The following is a 19217-nucleotide window of genomic DNA, read 5'->3' as shown; positions in this document are numbered from 1 at the left end:
GGCCTAGTCAAAGTCTGGCCATACATCTAATTGAGATGCTGTGGCATGACCTTAAATCTGTCATTTTTGATTGAAGGAATGGTTTCAGTGCACTTACGTTTAAATTTATCCAAAGTACACCAGGAGGTTTACTGCTGAATTTCTCATAAAAACACACAAAAATGAAGGTTTCAGTGGGGCCTAGTCAAAGTCTGTCGTTAAATTGAATTTAGGTAGTAATTTTTGCTTTAAATTAAGCAAAAGTCGTTGCCGGGATTCAAAATGCTTGATACTTTTTTCACATTGGGTGAAATTGGTTGAGATCATTTTTTCCTATTAAGAAATTAAATCATAACTTAAAAATTGCATTTTAAATTTATTATGATTTAAAGGGGGCAAATACTTTTTCACAACACTATGTTATTAACCTTCAAGCTTCTTTTTCCACCCATTAAGAATCCAGTTAGGAAACAGAAGAACTGTCTCTGAAAAGGGAAAATAAACTGAATCTGCAACATAATTTCAAATAATCACTTTAGTTTTTCTTTTTCCTCAATCTGAGTTTGTTTCATCAACTTTTCATAAAGATAAATGACCTGACAGCTTCCTGGAAGTGAAGTGTTGCTGCTGCTGGATCTGCTCTGAGGGTAATTGGTTAATACTTTGTAAGCCTCTCTGACTAAACTCTCACATGAGTTGGATATTACTGCAGCTTTTTATATTAGATCACAGACCATCATTGTTTTCTACGCCAACTTGCATCTTCGTTTATTCCCTGCTAATAACCTGCTGCTCCCTTGAATCCACCTCCAACCTGACAACACCAGAAAGGAGCCAGGAGAGTCATTTATCGCCGGCGGAAACGACTCATTACCGATTTTTATCCACAAGTGAGCACAGCTGCTGTGCAGCAACGCAGACGAACGCGCCGCGACTCGCCGCTCCGAGGGCGAATCACGCTCCGACAGAGAGGAAGCTCCGGTTGAGTTGAGCAACAGCGTGACACACTGTGGTTTCATTGTTAACAAACCCCTGGGAGTTTACTCGTAGAAACTCGGCGCACGTGTGAACGCTCACAGCATCTGTTAGATCAGGGGTGTCCAAACTGTGGCCCGTGGGCCATTTGTGGACCCTGGACTTATCTTGTGCGGCCCTCAGCTGCAATTTAAAAATGATACAAATTTGACCTGAAGATGCAAAGAGATGTTTATTTTGCAATCAGGGAAAAGTCATTACCAGTGCAATTTTATTACACAAGAAACTACAACACAAAACATTTGCCTTTTTTTTTTTTTGTCTTTTTATAACCAAGATTAAAAAAAAAAAAAGATAAACTTTCCTGAAAAGCCAAATTTTCCGCATCCAAGTCAGCTTTTATTTTCTTTTAAACTTGGCTAAATTTTGAAACAAAGTGACCCAAATCCTGTTCTTACTGAAACTTGACATGAAGGTTGAAGAAAGAAATACTGCCACCTGCAGGTGGGAGTTAGAAGTCGATGAAACCCAAAGTTTTTGACAGATTTTATGGAAAATTAGCAAAAATAAGCCCCAAAAACATTGCAGTTGTTCGTTGGTGTAAAAAAATGCAGGAATCTGTTGATTTTGCATGAACTGGATGCATCCCTGTACCATTAAAAATGAATTAAATGTTCAGGTTTGTTTCAGGTATGTTGGAGCAGTCAAAGCTGCTCTCGCTCCTACTGAGTAAATCTTTTAATTGTGAAGAAAATGTTTCTGGATCTTGTTTCTGTGGAGTGATTTGTTTACCGAAATCAAGCTGACCAATAACAAGGCGACCTGGTGTGAGCTGAGCAGCGTGGATCGCTCAGCTAATGGCGGGTCATGCTGAGTGAATCAGACTCTGAGACACCCAGCATCCATTATTTAGAGGCTGAAACATCTCCAGGAATCATCCTCAACTACAAGAACTGTGCAGACGTCCAGGAGGCAACACAAGGAAAAAGATCCGTCTTCAGAAGCTTTCAGCTCAAAGCGCAACAGAGAAACTTTTTGCTTTTGAGTTAGACAATGTTTCAAGTCCATTTAGGAGATTTTTCCCAAAGCAGGAGGTAAAAACATTGGAGAGGAGAGCAGGTCTTACCCCTAATACCGCCATGCGTCGACTGTGGGTGGAGCAGCAGCCACGTCTCTTCCTGCGGTTGTGCGGCCGACGGCGTTAGCTGCTCATCATGGAGTGCCTCTCATCAAAGCCTGGAAACGAGCAAATAAAATAACTAAGTTTTAACAAGAATATGCAGAGGAGCTGTTAAATAATAAGGAGGTGATGGTAGAGGAATAAATGAGGAGGAAAACAAGGCAGAGTCACAGAGTTTGGTGGTTTTCTGCTTTTATATTTACAGATTCACACCTGAAAAGTGATGAACAAGATTTTATTTTGTACACACCAGGAAAAAAAAACAATCAGTAAAAATGTCAAATAAAAAACATTTTTAAACACTTAAGCATCTAGCATTCTTAGTCCCCTCAGGAACTAAGAACGACTAAGAAGCCTAAAAGTAAACTATGGTTATCTTTTATTGCAGCAAATTTACCTGAAGCTTAAACATTTTTGAAAAATCCAGCCTGTAGGAGCCATTTATCCTTTCTGGTGTTTATCGCCACCAGGGGGCGTATTTTATTTTGAGTTCTGAGTGTCTGATGGGGGATGGGTTATTTAAGGTCAATCATGATTCTGTTCAGGTGTTGTTGATAGGTAGAGGCAAACAGTTTTCTATTGTGCTTGGTTTTTGGATGTATGTCGAATTTATGTGGATCTTAAGGAAAACAGTAAGACAATGGACATTGTACTGTAAATAAATGAGTTAACTTTATATCAAACGGAAGATCGGCATGCTGAATCTTAATTGAGCGCACGTAAAACCAACGCCTTTCAACAACAACCACCAGTAGCCTAAAATATAGGATTTTAGCCGCTACACAGCCTTTTATACAATTGGAAGCCAATTAATGCCATGAAAGGAACGAGAAAAGCCCAAGAGGAAGTTGTAATTATGAGTTATAAAATCATGATTATGAGAACAAGTCAAAACTACAAGAATAAAACTTACAATTTTGAGTTTTAAAGTCAGAATTACAAATTTCAAGTTTTAAAAGTTGTAATTTCAAACTGCGCAGGTGTGACACATAAAACTCATGATCATTTTCTTAGATTATGACGAGATTCTTAGTTTTAGAGGATTTTTACTGTAACATTTGGTGTGGACATTACGGTAGAAACTAACGGGGATCCTTAAAGAAACTGTCAAATTCACTAAAGTTTGTGAGTTCAGCAGAGAAAGACAATGACTCTGAACCAAGTCCAACCGTCCTGCTGAATCCGCCCTCTGCTGAAGGACAGAAGACGTCCAGCACAGCAGTGACTAGTTGTGCCATCACAAGCCGTGATTCATCGCTTAATCGTAGGAGTCGACCTCTCTAGTCACGATGAGAGGGGAAATCTGAGGCACCCACCGATCCTTCATCCTCCTCCACACGCATTAGAAACAGAAAGTCTTTAAAGTGTCCGGCGCGCCGGCCGGTCTCTGCCAGCTCATCAGACCGTGAAATTATCCCGGTTAGTCGGCCGAGATGAAACACGGAGAGGGCTTCTGAGGACGCACACACACCGTACTGCTGGCGGTCACAGCGCCTTAACGTGGATGTTACTGTAATTTTACACCTGCAGTGTCTCGGTGATGTAATGCGGTCAAGCTGCGGTCAAACAGAGCACCTCTGACACCTCTGATTACTTCGCTCATTAAAAAGTCAAATCAGATGAAAAATATCAGCAGGATTTAGGAAGTAAACAGAAAACAGAACATAAACCCTGATAGATTTAAATAACAAATTTAAAGTTAACAACTAGAGGTTTATAACAACACAAACAGAATCCACTTTTTTCACTACCAATACTTAAGCTTTAGTATAAGGCATATCCTGCAGATTTTTCATTCAACCATTTAAGCTTATTTTATACCGCGTTAGAAATACATTAAAATATGCATAAGCAATTAAAATCATTTAATCATTTTATTCCTTTTGTGTAGCAGAGAATGAATCTGCAGCTAAAATACTAGAGTTAATCTGTTGATTATTTCTGGATTAAATTAAGAATTGGACTGCAAAACATACTTAATACGTACATTTATTTTGTACAGAATTTTAACCAGATGAAGCTAAAGCAATGCAACTCGAGGAGTTCAGCATAGAACATATTTACAGACAGAGCTTTTTTATTTAAATGCAAAATATATACATATTTTGTATATACATGCAAAATATGTACATATTTTGCATGTATGTACATATATACATGTACATGTACATATTTTGCATGTATATACAAAATATGTATATATTTTGTATATACAAAATTTTTTGCATATATATATATATATATATATATATATATATTGCATGTATATACAAAATATATACATATATTTTGTATATACATACAAAATATGTATATATATGTATATGTGAATATTTTGGAGATTCTATAAAAGAGTTTAGTATCAAATGGAAAAGGATCTGAGATGTGAGGTTGGTGTTAAACCTTAGACATGAATCTGGTTAGAAAAGGTGAAAATGAGTAAAAGATTAAAGTAAACTGCTCTTGACACGCTGTAATGATTCATAATGGAGTTAATCACCACCCTTCATCCTCCCACTGAAACCTGTCCAACTGTTTGCCTCAAAAGAAACTAATTTACATCCCTGAAACCAGTCCCTCTGAAACCAGTCCCTCTGAAACCAGTCCCTCTGAAACCAGTCCCTCTGAAACCAGTCCCTCTGAAACCAGTCCCTCTGGTTTCAGAAACGACCACAGAGCCTCGTCACAGCCGCTGCATTTCTTCGTTAGTCAGATTCCACCCAAACATTTACAGTTCAGGTCATTAAAAATGAAACTTTACAGTAGAGATTGTAGACATCTGAATAATCTGAAGAGACTCGGTCTGGTTTCAGAGCTCTTTGTGGCGCAGAAACGGCGCAGCCGGACGCCACTGGTGATATTCTTGTGGCTTCAGATGGTGGACTGGAGTCGGTACTGGTGCTGTTGGATCTCAGAGATGCCTTGTCTTAATCATGAGATTATTTTTACTCAATCCAGGACATGTTGCATGGATCCCAGGAACAATTGGTTTAGATCATTTTTAATGGACCCCAGTTTGTTTAAATGGATGATGTATCTCAGTAAATTCTAATTTCATTACGATAAAATATAGAAATATTAAATAGCATGAAATACATTTCTAATGTTGATAGTGCTCCACTAGTAGTAATGTGAAACACCCGGAGTGTATTATGTGACTAAAAATATACCTTAAATCCCATATCAGAGTTTCATTTGACTTTTTTTTTTTTTCTTCAAAAAATGGTGAAGAAAATCTACTTTGTGTATTAAAAGGTCTGATGCAAAATATAATAGTGTTTTAAAAAAAATCAGCTGAGCCAAAATTTTCCACCTCCATCATATTTCCCCAATTTTAGCTTCTGTGAAATCCAAAATATAAAGTTGCTTTTATAAACAACCAAACTCAATCAGTATGTTACACTGCATGTTGCTAACAAAGCATTTAAACTGCAGGTTTATTTGTGATAAATCTGAGTTTAGAGCACAGTATTATCTTTTAAATAAATCACCATATCAATCTGCTTTTCATACTCCAAAAAAACTGGTGAAAATACAAACATACTGCAAAATTAGGCCAATAAGAAACATTAAATAATGCCAAAAATTGACTAAAGTATCAGCTTATGATGTTTAGGATTTGCATCACAACAATTTGGATCGCTTGTGTTGCTAGTAAATGAAAACAATTAGATTAAGAGGAGATGATAAATGTCTTGATTTAATTTTGGCTGATTTAATTGTGCTCTCGTTAAGCGGTTTCAAAGTGGAGCCAAGTGGCCTGTTAGAGGAGAAAAGCGGTGCAGGGAGAAATTTAAGTAAAAGTTTCCTAAAATAAGACGTTTTACTGACTGAGAGGAGAAAATGAAGCTCGTCAAATTATATTTCACAGCTTTACGTTCCACAAAGAATTTGTCCAGCTCCTCAAATACAGCAGATACAATTATCATTTATAGAAAATATTATTCAATTATTTTAAAAACTTACTTTATAAAATACAAAATTCAAGTAAAATTGTTTTAAATTATCTAAATTATTAACTGATTTTTTTTAAAAATTAAATTAAAAAGTCTTGAATCAAATAAAAGAATCACAAATTAGATTATAAAATTAAAAATTATTCAAATATTTATAAAGTGAGCAAATATCTTGGAGAGACCTCATCTGTTAGCATCTTTATAATATTTGAAAAGGCAACGTTACTTCATAACAATTAACAACAGAAGAAACAGATTCTCCTAAATCCTCCCAAAAACAATCATAAATGTATCAAAACAATAAAGACGCTGCAGTTTAAAAGTCTGCTGTGGTTTCTGTCTCGTCATGTAGTGTTTTATGGAAAAAGAAAGGCAAAAGTTTTGTCATTTCTTCCCGTCAGTGAGCGTCCTCCAAGTGTTTCTCTAAGCATTCAGCAGAACATTTAGCAACAAAGACTGAAACAGTTTCTACCCTGAACGCCTCAGAAAAACTACTGCAGTTTGAATGATTTATGTCTAAAATGGTACAGAAACCTCTTTAAAACTGACAGCATTTGCAGTCAATCATTCACTGGACTACAAGTCCCAGAAGATGTTAAGCACACACAGAATAGACAGATAAACACTCCGGCTCCACAAAGAGCCCCTGTCGGGCCGCTGGAGTGTTTGGATCCAGCATAAATTGGCCGCCAGCTGGAGCGACGGACAGCGAAGGCCTGCATCAGCGCTCGGAGCCAGGAGGAGAGGCCCCTGCTTGTTGTGGAAACTTTGGCTTCAGTTCAAAACACACAGCCCAGGACCACACACACAAACACTCAAACCAAAACTTAGAGTCCACAGAAAAACACGAGAAAAGCCCACAGATTCCCTCACACTTTCCCCGTCACACACACAGTTATTGTTCCTGCTTAATTCTTTCTGATGGCCCTCAATCCCCCAGCACGACTCTGTGCCTGGGGAAATCATTCAGACAATAGAGGCGATCCAAACAGAACCAGACTGCAGCCAGCCAGGAGGCTGGACGAGCTGCCAAGAGGCAGCGGCGCTGGAATAATCGAGCTTTGAGTCGAGGCGGAGGAGTTTTTCAAACTAAAGTGTCATTTATCCCGGAGAGAAAAGGAAGATAACTTAAAACAGAAACTGCTTCTGAAGGACTCCAGCCTAAATATTTAACTCCACTGGTAAAACAACGCAGAATTGCTACAATATCAGAGGTTATATTGCCAACAGTGTTGGGTCACACAGAAAATCAGCAGACAAACATCTGCAAACAAATAGATGTGTTTCCATTGACAGTATGAATGCACATTTTGAAAATAAATTATCTTAATGGAAACACAATAAGTCACAATAAACCAATTAATTGGATGATGAATTAAAACAAACTCAATAATTTGCATTTGTAAGATTTAGCATTTTCCTCTTTTTTTAAATCCATTTCTACCAAACACTGAATGATTAAGATCTTTAGTCTGGTGTTTTGGTCTCAACCTGCCTTTTTTGAAGGACCATTTAGTTTACAGAGCACCAGACTTAAGAGTTTCATCATCCAGTTCTTGGTAGAAAGAGAGAGAAAACGATAAATCATTATTAAATCTAATTATTGCAGTTTTTTAATTTATTGCTTATTGCAACAGTCCAAAAACATTTTTATAATGTTTCATAAAAACATTCTAAAACATCTTTCTGCAACATTTCCAACTGTGGAGTTACAACAACACAACTAACTTGTGTGGCCTGACTAAATATATCTGCTACAGTCATGTGTGCCTGCAGTTAAATTGGTCCCGGAGGGGGAATTGGGTAGATTACTGCAGTAAGACCATCTCTGCCTTCATGTAAAAAGGAGTAAATGATTCCCTTTAAAAACAGCTTACACAAAAATGAAACAGTTCCAACACTAAGAGGCTTTGCACAAATATTTCCTCCTAAGTGGCATGTGTCATTAGAGGCAGCAAATGAGCTTGTTATGCGGACTCTTTGAGAAATCAAACACAGAAGCAAAGTTCCTGCTGTGCAGACACACGGCGAGGCAAACGAGGAGAAACATCAAACAATAAACCGACAACCAGGGAGTTTCCAGTAACAAATACGTTTAACATGGGATTCCTGAACCGAAATATTAGAAAGAGGAGATTACTCTTCAGCAATAAGACATTATCTGTATGTTACCATAAAGGCACATTCTGGGCTGAATGTTAGGTTGTTAATTCTCAACCTTACAAATAAAAATAATTGTAAATCAGCAATATTACAACTCAATAACAGGATATTTCAAAACTGTAATGACCTAGAATTCATTTGCTACAAGCTGAAGTTTACATTTTCTGTGGAAAAACTTCAATCTGGTTTTTGTGTTTCTGTAAATCTAAGTTCACACAACAGGCAAATGTGACCCAAATCATGTCTATACGTCTATAATATCCCAAAGAAAATGCAGCTTGGGAAGCTGAAACACTTTGATGCAAAACTATTTGACACAATTGGATGGCATGTACAGACCAACCAATCCCAGAGCGGCATTCCTTTTCCTTGGCTCTGATTGGCTGTAACCCCAAAGAGCAGCGATGATGTCAGCTAGTAGAGCTAAGACTCTTTCTACTGTGTATATTAAACATATTAAGATATATTTGCTGTTTGAACTTTTAAAATAAACAGTTATAAGTTTTTTTTAGAGGGTTTCCAAAGTATTTGTGGATTTCAACGTGTCCAAATCCATTCCTCATCATAAATTGCATTTTTTTAAAAAACATTTTGCAATGTTTATGTCTTCATTTTACATTTGTTTACTGGAACTTTCCAGTATTTTAAAAATATATTTTTTAAATCACACAGGTTGGTTGTTGGGTGTCCTAATTTTTCACAGTTGTGCCAAACTGTTGGAGATTCAACCTTTACCGCCATGTTGGTTTGATGATAACGGCAGTTTTCTGGGTCAACCACACCCACTGACAGCAGCAGTTTTCTAACTGATTTCTCCTGCTGAACTGCCTTGTTGTAACCAAAGAGAACAAAATGATCCAAAAATTACAAAAGATTAAAAGAAACAACATCTAATAAATCAAGATTTCTTACTGAGTGTTTCAGGACTGCAACTTCAGTTACTTTATTGATTTATTCTGATGATTGAATGCTAAGAAATTGACATTTTACAGATTTTTAAAAAATTAAACTGCAATATAAGAAATACATTAAAAGGTGAATAGAAACAAATAATTGATTTTTTTTAAAATAAGACTTCTTTTCTTACTTAAAGGGCATAAATATAGTGAATCTGAAGAAAAAACTGTGCCGCTTGAGGTGTTTTAGCTAAAACATATTTACAGATATTTATCTGAAATGCAAAATGTATGTAAATTTATACGTTTTGCTGCAATTAAATCAGCTTCGGTTTAATTGCAGTTCTAAATGTGTTTTTTTTTTTTCAGTAAACAGCCTTTTTTAAATCTGTATAGCCCAGTTAGCGATTACTCAGTAAATTAGTTCACGATAATTTCAATAACTGATTAATCAAATTAATCATAATTAAGAGTCATATTTCAAGTGACACCAACTGACTTAAAACAGCTCAAAAATCTGTTCTAGCACATGACTGACTGAATTAACTAAAGAGCAGCTTGACAGGATAAATGAACCGAAGTCGGCTACTTTACTAAACTGCACAGAGCAATTTATGTTGAGTGGATCAAATGAAAGATTCTCAGAAAATTCAATAAACCCATCAGAAAATGTTTTGATCTTCCATAACTCAAGTCTTGGGTCTGTCCATTGTGACAAGTCCAAAACAACTTCTCAAAGAAGGAATCCAGAAACCATCCTATGATGGTGATTATTAATTCACAACTGCAGATCACATCAGGGAGCCAATAGATACTCCTTCTATTGCTTTGGCGCTCTAATGGATACTAAATCTGCCAAACTGAAGAACAAAGCAGACAAACAGGAAGCATCTGTATCTGGGACAATTTAGAGACAAGTTTGACGCAGGATATTAAGGGCTTTTAAGGAAAGCAGCAACACACCAGTCATCCGCACGGATGTTATGACTAGAGATAAAACAATTATTAAGCCAATGATGAAAAAAATACGGCCATTCTTTCCACAACTTTCAGTTCAAATACAATTCTGTAAATTAAATGCACCAAAAACTGAGATCTACAACAAATAGCCTCTTTTTGGTTTGGCAAAGTTTTGTTTACATTTGGTGAAAAAGGAAGTTGTGCTCAGTGTCTTCTTAAGGCAATTTTCTTCAGTGGTTTTTGGTGCAGCGCCAACACAAGCGATGGAGTAAACATCAGTGCAGACTCAGTGCAGAGTCATAGTAGCTCAAGAAATGTTGAACTACTGAATGGCAAATATTAAACACATTTGTTTGCTTAACTACATATTCAGACTTGGATTTTATTACACTGTTCTTCAATCTTGATGTTTTGCTTTGTAATTTCTGGCACTTGGGGCAGAATTTTGATTTGCTCCAATTAGATTAAAACCAACTGTGATTGACTAAGTTGTGAGCTCAGTTGTTTGCATGTTAAAACATACTTTGCATGTGAAGGACAGATAAAATGTTGTGTGTTTTCTGGCATTGATGGCTTTCCATACACATGAGGAGCATGAGAGAGAGTCGGGCAACAAACAGGGAATGACTTCATCAGAACTGAGCACATATTTAATGAATATTTGTGAGATTTAAACACACACATCACAGATTATTGTTTGTTTATATATGCGCTCAAATCAGTCTCACTGCATGTTCAGATTGAGTTTGACGTTTGTGCCCAAATTAAACTGAGTCTACCTGACTATCAGGTGTAAAAACAACCAAACATGTTTCACTCGTTTTTAAACAGAAACTTAAATATTTCTACCAAGAACCTATGGCAGATTTAACACAGCATATAAGAAAAATATGTACCAACCACAGTAAAAATCTAAATTAATCCCCAGCTGGCTGCTACACCAACACAGAGAAGTGTCATTTACACCAGAAAGGCAGATGTGGGGAGTTAAAACAACAGTATTTACAGTAGTTGTCACATGAATGAAATGATTGTGGTTCAAAGGTCAAAAACTCCAACTCTGACCCCTAACACAAACACACACTTCAGTAACAGGCTGTTACGTTTGACTTGGCTCCCAAAGTAAGATTAGGTCTGATACGACGGTGCGTCTCTGGCTGGTAGATGACGTACCGTCATTTACAAAAGGGAGAATTGTGCATCATCACAAAGGAGTTAAATTACTGCTGCAACAAACGAGAAGCAATAACCAGTTTAAACAGACGGCCGTAAAAAAGTGCAAAGAGTTTAGGCTATGACTATCAGTTATCAGCATAGGTATTAATCTGTCTTTAGTTTTGCACAGCAGAATTACATTTCACATCTGTCAGGACTCAAATGTCAAACTTCACTTAACGCGTCTGTCGGCAGGTCACAGTGAGAAATGTCAGCACTTAGCCAACCTCAGAGCTGACAGGCTCCAGGAGTCCTCTGCCTCCCACTTATTCTCCCACAGCCTCACTTTTATACTCTTCAAACATTTTTTCACTAAAAGGAGCTTCTACTTCCCTGTCATTTTCACATATTCCCTGTTTCCTCTGAAATAATCAGCCGCTGTTTTCACAAACGGGTCAACCGACTGCCAAACACGAGTTAATAAATCTTATACTGAATGTTTCAATCGATAAACTGGAAAGTTTTATCCTCTGAGCAGCAGTCATTAAATTACAACTTTCATAAAGATATCTACTTCCAGAGGTAAAAAGAAAGCTTGACAGTAGTAAGAATTGAATGTAAAGGCCGCTGAAGGACTGCTAGAGAAAGTAATGAAAACAAAATTAAATTAGGCGACTAATGATCAGCTACATTTTACAATCGGAGGTGAAAAATAAAGTACAGTCCCCTTCCAGTTCCAAGAGTTTTATATGTCGTGACATAATAAAAATGCCCTGATCCTTATGAGATTCTAAAATTATTTATTTTTAATCTTAAACACAAACAGCTGATGCCAAATTTAATTGATTGCACAATTATCCATAAAAACTAAAGCTTTGACATTTTGTTACTCTAAAGCATAAAGGAGTTTCTCAACATGCCGTCAAAGCAAAAAGATATCATTAAGATTTGAGAAAAGCAACCAATTCTGCCCATCAGTCTGAGAGCGGTAAAGTTTTTAAAATGCATAATTCTGCAGCGATAATAGATTATTCACACATGAAAACCATTTAAGGCAGGTGCTAAGCGTCCCAGGAGTGGATGACCCAGCAAATTCACCCCAGGTCCAGAACATGCATTGCTGCAAAATTTAAAAAGCTCCATGTCAGACTTTACAGGCCTGAGTTAGTGGTTTTAAATGGTAAAAGTAAAGGTGCACTGATCTGACAGTTTTCTGTCCGATTACCAATCTTTAAAAAGTCTCACCTGCTGATTTAGATCTTAATCCGTATTGAAAACAACAAATTAGCTGAGCTGGCAGTACAATATTCAACATTATAAAACTCTGTTGATCAAACATTAGTCAATTGATTCACAGTCATTAGAGGCAGCTCTAATACAAATATCACCAATAAGTAGCTAATTAACCATCCCATTATCCAGGATGGGGTTTACAGCTCATCTCCAACCAGATTAATACATTTCCACATTTTCTTAGGGATGTACCAAGACATCATCGCACCAGATCCCCAGACATTAAAGCGTCACAATAAATCTCGGGGATTCGACTGCTGTCTGGCGAGTGCTAGTTAGCTGCAGCTTGGGTTTCCAGAAGGAACGAAAAATGGCAACAGTGACAGACGAGGCACGAACAATATGTAAATACTGCAAGTCGTTCCAATCCTGAAGCAGTCAGGAAGCATCGCCATAGCAACCGATTAGTGGTTGTCAAGGGTTACGCTGAGCTATCATAAGCCCAGCTTTAGTAGATGGAAATGGTAAATGTACTGAAGACCATTAATAGTTGGTTTCAAGTGAACAAAAAGGTTGAGTTTGAGAAAAAGAAGTCTATTAAAATACAGAATAAAGTTATTTTTGCAACATAAATTCTCTTGAAACTAACAATTGCATCTTGTCTTGTAAGATTTACGTTGTGTAGTGCAGAATATTACGACCAACAAGAGTCAAAATATAAACTAACCATAATAAACTGACACAAGAGATAAAGAATACACAAGAAGGGCTCATTTTTATCAAAAGGTGCCAGAAAAAAAATCATTTTAAGTTGAATCTGAATGATCAAGACTCCGGGAACAATGTCCTTTGGTCAGATCAGTCAGTCTAGGAGTTTGGTGATTAGTGATAAACATTTTTGGAGAAAACTTTAAAGCCGGTTGTAAAGCTCGGTGGTGGAGATGTGATGATCCAGAACCTGGGTATGTTACAATCATTAACGCAACATTATTCTGGAGTTAACTGTGAAGACATCCGTCCTGCAGAACCTGGTATAAAAAATGGTCTAATCTTTCATGGGGTGTTTTATATTTTGTTTTATTTTTACATTTGTCCTTTTTAAATAAATAAGTGTTGATTCTGGGGAGATTGAAGAGAACAGATAGAACTGACTCTGTTCAGAAAAACCAACACATTCTTCAATAAAAGATTCACCAGGTCAAACTGACTCATCTTTGACATCAACAATAATGACATCAAAGAACCAGATGAGTTTAATCCAGCTAGACTCTGTTTGGACACGAGTACAGGTCGTTCTGAAGCATCAGTGAGGAGAAACACACTCTTAGTCCTGTGTGTTAGAAATCATGTCTGTTTTGCAGGATTACTGCAGCTGTCATGGAAGAAACTGAAGATCAGAGCATCAAACAAACTTAATTTCAGACCAAACAATCAGTAAAGTTCCTGTTTCCATTATGCAGATTAAATTGAAAGTAAAATATTGAGGTAAGGAGGGTTCAGTGAAACATCACATGGATTTCTATTGTTCTCATTTTCTCAGTTTTAACCACAAGCGTCTGACAAGAGTCACCCGCAAGGTCTGAGATGACAGTTATTAGCCATTTACCGTACAGATGGTCTGCTGTACAAGGCGGGCAAGCGATTAATTCCTCATTTGGCACGCTGACATTCATTTCCCAAAGCTTTTAATAAGCTGACAAAGATGCTAAAAGCTGTGGAGTTTCTTGTTCTTTGATGCGATACAGACCATCGCTGACCCTCCACCGTTTTATCAGCTGAGAGAAAAGGGAGAGAAAATCTTGTTTCCTGTTGCTGCTTTGCAGAGAACTGTACCAGGTGAGCAATGCAAATAATTTCCAACAGACAAAGTAAGCGGTTGGATGTGAAAGAGTTTAGAGTCTATGGTTTCTGTCAGAGTGTTTATAATGTCAACGCAAATAAAGACAGTCAGAGTATTGGAATTCACCCAACCTGTTGGCAAGCAGCTATTTCAGATGTTGACACACCAACAGATGGAATCAGATGGAGCACAAGCAGGGACTTGAGTTTCATAAGAGGATAACATTCACGCAACCAGGACAAGGATGGTCATGTTTAGTTACCTTTAAGCACCTGCAGGTAGATTCATTTACCTAAACTAAGAGCCCTGCCAGCTCCCTTTACCAGTTTCATAATGGTACAGACCCAATGACTGATAATGTCTGGTTCACATGGCAATTATCTGTTGACTTTCAAAACATAAGAGACCTCACACAATTTTAAAAAAATCATAGAAAGGTTTCCCAAAGTGTATTATAAGCCTGGCAGACCACCAGGCTTTACTTGCACTCCCACCAGTCTAAGCTTTGTTTATTTATATACACCAACAACCGGGCCTGTCGCAATAAGCAATAAATCAGTAAACTAAAAAATGAGTTCAATCATTTTTACATGCATAATTTATCATGGTTTTTTGTCTTCTCTCTCCATTTCTACCAAAAACTGAATGATTACAGTCTTCAGTTTGCTGCTTTGACCTCAAATAACCCTTTTTTTTGTTAAAGTACTTTTTTTACAGTAACTCCATAATTCACTTAATTTGTTGTTTTGTTTCTTTTGAATATCTAAAATATCTTCTAGACCTCTATAGGCATCAACTGCCTCTCAACATGCCAACAACTTCAGCAAATAAAGTCACTGATAAAAAATAAATAAATAAATAAATCACTTTAATTAGGATGAACACCTGAAATACAAAAATTATATTTATTTTAATTACCTAGTTATATTTTAAAATTTCCGGTCAATTTTAAACATTTTTTAAACTCAAAAACACAATAGGCTGCTGGTTGACTGTCCTAGTGCCCCTTTCTACAGACTTGGAAAGTTTTATGGGGGAAACCCTGAGTAGGTATATCAAGTTTGGTTCTACACACAAACATATTTCACTCATGAACATTCAGATGTCAGGGAAATCTGGCAAAACCTCTGGCGCTCAAATGGGACCTCCGAGTATAAAACATGGCTGACAAGGAAGAAGCAATAAAAATAGTTTGTGGACTATTTTTAACAATGCACTGGACTTTCTGGTGCACCATAGTGGTTGCTGTGTCTTCTGTATTTTGGATTCCCCTCCATGTTTCTGTCCGTTTCTGGAAAACCCCATACAGTGGGATATCAGGCCAAGACATTCCAGCATGTTGAATATCCCAGTTGAGGTCGGAGTGTTCCCGACGTCCTTCCAAGCACACTAGATCACTTGGACACCTCCTAAGATCATCTTAAGAGCCATCATGATAATCAGACTGTCCTTAAGATTGCTTTAAGGGGAAGATTGGGTCAAAATATTCTTGCTTTGTAAACCAGGCTTAATTTAGCTACATTTTTGTAAGCAACTGTCAACATAATTTGTCCAAAAAACATAAATTACATACAACACAACATAATATAAAGGTCCCCCAATTAAACTTTTGATATGTGAAAATATTTCCATCCCATCAAGTCTCCCCCATTTTGCCTTTTAAGCAAAAACGTCGACGTATGTTGCTGTAAATTTATGTGACAGATGAATAAGTAGTAGCACATATTTGTGAAGTTGACGGAAATAAATGTGTGAAACATATACTTCAGTGATCAAGAATAAAAAAATATGTCACGTAGTCTCAAAGATAACAAAAAGACATGTAAAAAATTCACTGTCCTCTCTGTCATTAATTACCCTGTTCAGTATTTCTCTTCTCAGCATTTTATGATATTTCCCAACATAAAGACTCAGTTCCCTTGTAAGTCAGCAGAATCAAGACGCGTGAGACCAAAAGTCACATGGACATGCAGGCAGGTTTCCTAATGTTTCCCTCAATTAGAAAAGAAAGAACTTTGTTGGTGTGGCTGGTGGTGTGAGCAGACCTGCAGGTCATTTCCAGACAAAGCAGCCCTAAATGCATCCATGTTTGGCGTAGTGATGTAACAGAAGGCTGCAGGGCTTTTCTCTGTAACAAACTAGTGTGTGAGACTGATGCACTAATCAGGTTCATGCAACCGTACATTCCTGCTAAGTTCCTCTGCAACATAAGGAAAATTGTATTTTATATTTAACAGTTTCTGCTTTCATATTCCACCCACATTAGTGCAATATAGAATTAGCACTTCTATATAAAAGTCAAAATGTGATTTATTCCTTCATTCTCAGAAAAACTTAGTTGAGAAACAAAAAAAGGGACAGATTATGTGAACGCCTCCTCCAACTGCAGCTTTACTTGCAAATGGGGGATCCTCTACAGTTGCTTAGTGCTCATTTAGGGAGCTGTCTGATCGCATTTCCTGTCCAAGAAAAAGACAAATCCATCTTCCGGCGCTTCAGTTTCTATTGAGTTTTCTCATTATCAAGCAGTGCTGAGTCTTAAGAGGCCATATCCTGCTCGCCTGTCATGCAGTTTTATCAGGCTGCCCAGAGGGACCATTAACATTGTTTTACCAGACAGAGAGGCATGTTTTCTGGTAGGATAGATGATTCTTAGGTCATTTGTAATCATTACACACTGATTAACATGCAGACATAATGCTAGAACATCAAAAAATGATGATTGGGACATGATATCTCAGGGCAGAGTGGCTGCTAAAAACAGCGGCAGATAATGTGGATGTTTTAACACAAAGTAGGCATCAAATCTGACTAACGCTGATTCTTAAATAGAAGATGATGACTTATTTAGCTCATAATGAATGATCATTTAAGTTTTGAGCCTGTGGTTAAGCTACTGTCCAGGTTTTGTTCAGAGGCTGATCAGCTGTAAGATTGTGCTTTAAATTGATCAATCAATCAACATCCCAGCCTTTTGAAGACCTGATTGTTTGATGTTTTCACACCTCACAGTCCAGTAAACTGTGGTTTGCTTTCACACAGCACTGTCAAATGAACCAAACTCTTTGATAAACCTGTCCCCCAAATCGCCTGTGGTGGTGCTGCACCAAGAACCACTGAAGGAAACGTCATGAAAACCTCTGAAGAAGACATTAGCGCAACTTCCTTCTTTGCAAAACATAAATGGAGTAGCTTAGACTTTAGCAGCAACCATTTCTCCTGCTAGTGCTAAATTAGCATGTTTGTTTTGGCTGCATTTGCCCAGTATGCCCTGCGCTATAGTACGGTCCTGTCTTTAACTGAGACCAATGTTTTTAGGCGGTCCAGAGTTCCCTTTACAGAGTTTGATTCATATTCACCTCGACAAATGAACTTCGTTTCTTTCTAGACAAACAAAGTAGAGTTCAATTAAAGCAGACTAAACAGAGCTGGGGTGAAGGCACCCTAAAATAAAGCCTTTTGGCAAAGTTAGTCTTTTGAGATTGACAAATTAAACTTGAATATAAATTGAAGGTCCAATTTGCCGATCACTTATGGTTGACAAAAATAAAAAACACAAGCCTTAAGACTCAAACAGACCAGAATTTCACTTCAAGGTTTGGACCTTAGTGAAGTTACCTCAATCTCTACTCATAGGGTGAAATATATATTTTTATGCACAAAGTGATTTTTGGAAAATTGCCATCATACATCTTCTTCAAGTTAACTACAGTGAACCTCAGAGCTAGCATCTGGCTACACTTTAAGGCAACATTGGTGTGCACAGAGTCAGGAAAGATCAGTTTATCCCATAGAGTTTGAATGATGTGCAGCTGTCTCTTCAGTTTTAAACAAAAACTGTCAGAGGTTTTTATTGCTTGACATCTTGTTGTGACTGTAAACGTGTAATTTATCAATATTGTTGTGTTAGTATTACTTTTCTTGGCTCTTGTACTCCTTTTATCTTAGCCAGCATGTCCTTGTTAAAGAGATTAACAATCTCAATGGGTTTATTTCCTGGAGAAATACCCATAGGAGCCCAGCACCAGTCCTCAAGGGTCCGGATCTCCTAGTTTTTGATGCGTCTCTGCTCCAGAACAGCTGATTTAAATAGTCCAACAATATCCTCAGCATGTCAAAAAGTTCTGCAGAGACCCACTAAAGACAAACTATCATTTGATCCAGATGTGTTGAACCAGAGAAAGAACTGAAACATGTAGCATACCAGCCCTGGAGGACTGACTGATCTAATCGAAAGCTGTTTTTTTCCCCCCTCAAAGCGAGGAGAAAATGTCAATGTTCATGTCAAAAACTTGTATGCTTTTTCAAGATTCAAACATTGGGTTTTGTTATGAACTTATTGCAGATTATAGAAAATATGCCAAATGCAAAAAACAAGTTTGTGAGAAAATGGATGGAAACATCATTTAGAGGTAAAGAAAAAGGAATAAAATCGGGAAATTCAAGTTCAAATAATATAAAATGCTTTGATGTCATAGGGAACCAGTAAGTACCACACACTTCTCAGATTTGCACCTTCATATCAGGTGCAAAATACAACAGAGCTTTGAGATTCTTCTAGACATCTATGGACATGTGAATGATTTGAAGCTTGAGGCACTGGTTGCAAAAGTCTAAGAAACGGAAAAGTTATCCTTCAATCTAATTCCTCGTTAGGTCCAAATGACACCATCGCACACAGAGAAAGCTGTGTTTGCATGAAAGTGACAATTTATCTACATCTCTTCTCAGAAAACTGCACAGACTTGTTGGTTGCTCTCTGCACGTCTTCCTCCTCACAATGTCAGGCTGCTCTCGCTGCTGCAGCAGCCTGGAGAGGGGCGACAACCACCCACAAGACAAGGTACAAAAATATGCACCAACTTTTTATTAAATCCAAC

General features: G+C 37.3%; 1 protein-coding gene across 1 annotated transcript in view; it reads right to left on the bottom strand.

Annotated features, from left to right (window-relative positions):
• Window positions 1-19217, bottom strand: part of pcgf3 (polycomb group ring finger 3) — a 49415-nt gene that overhangs the window by 29494 nt on the left and 704 nt on the right. Inside the window, exon 2 of the mRNA XM_014988613.2 lies at window positions 2081-2190. Coding sequence (XP_014844099.1) covers window positions 2081-2095 — 15 coding nt within the window. The 5' untranslated portion in view covers window positions 2096-2190. The remainder of the gene's footprint in view (window positions 1-2080; window positions 2191-19217) is intronic.

The sequence above is a fragment of the Poecilia mexicana genome, unplaced genomic scaffold (assembly GCF_051168715.1).
Source record: "Poecilia mexicana isolate PSO_F unplaced genomic scaffold, ASM5116871v1 scaffold_10, whole genome shotgun sequence".
Classification (NCBI taxonomy): domain Eukaryota; kingdom Metazoa; phylum Chordata; class Actinopteri; order Cyprinodontiformes; family Poeciliidae; genus Poecilia; species Poecilia mexicana.
This window is presented reverse-complemented; position numbering and strand designations above follow the sequence as displayed.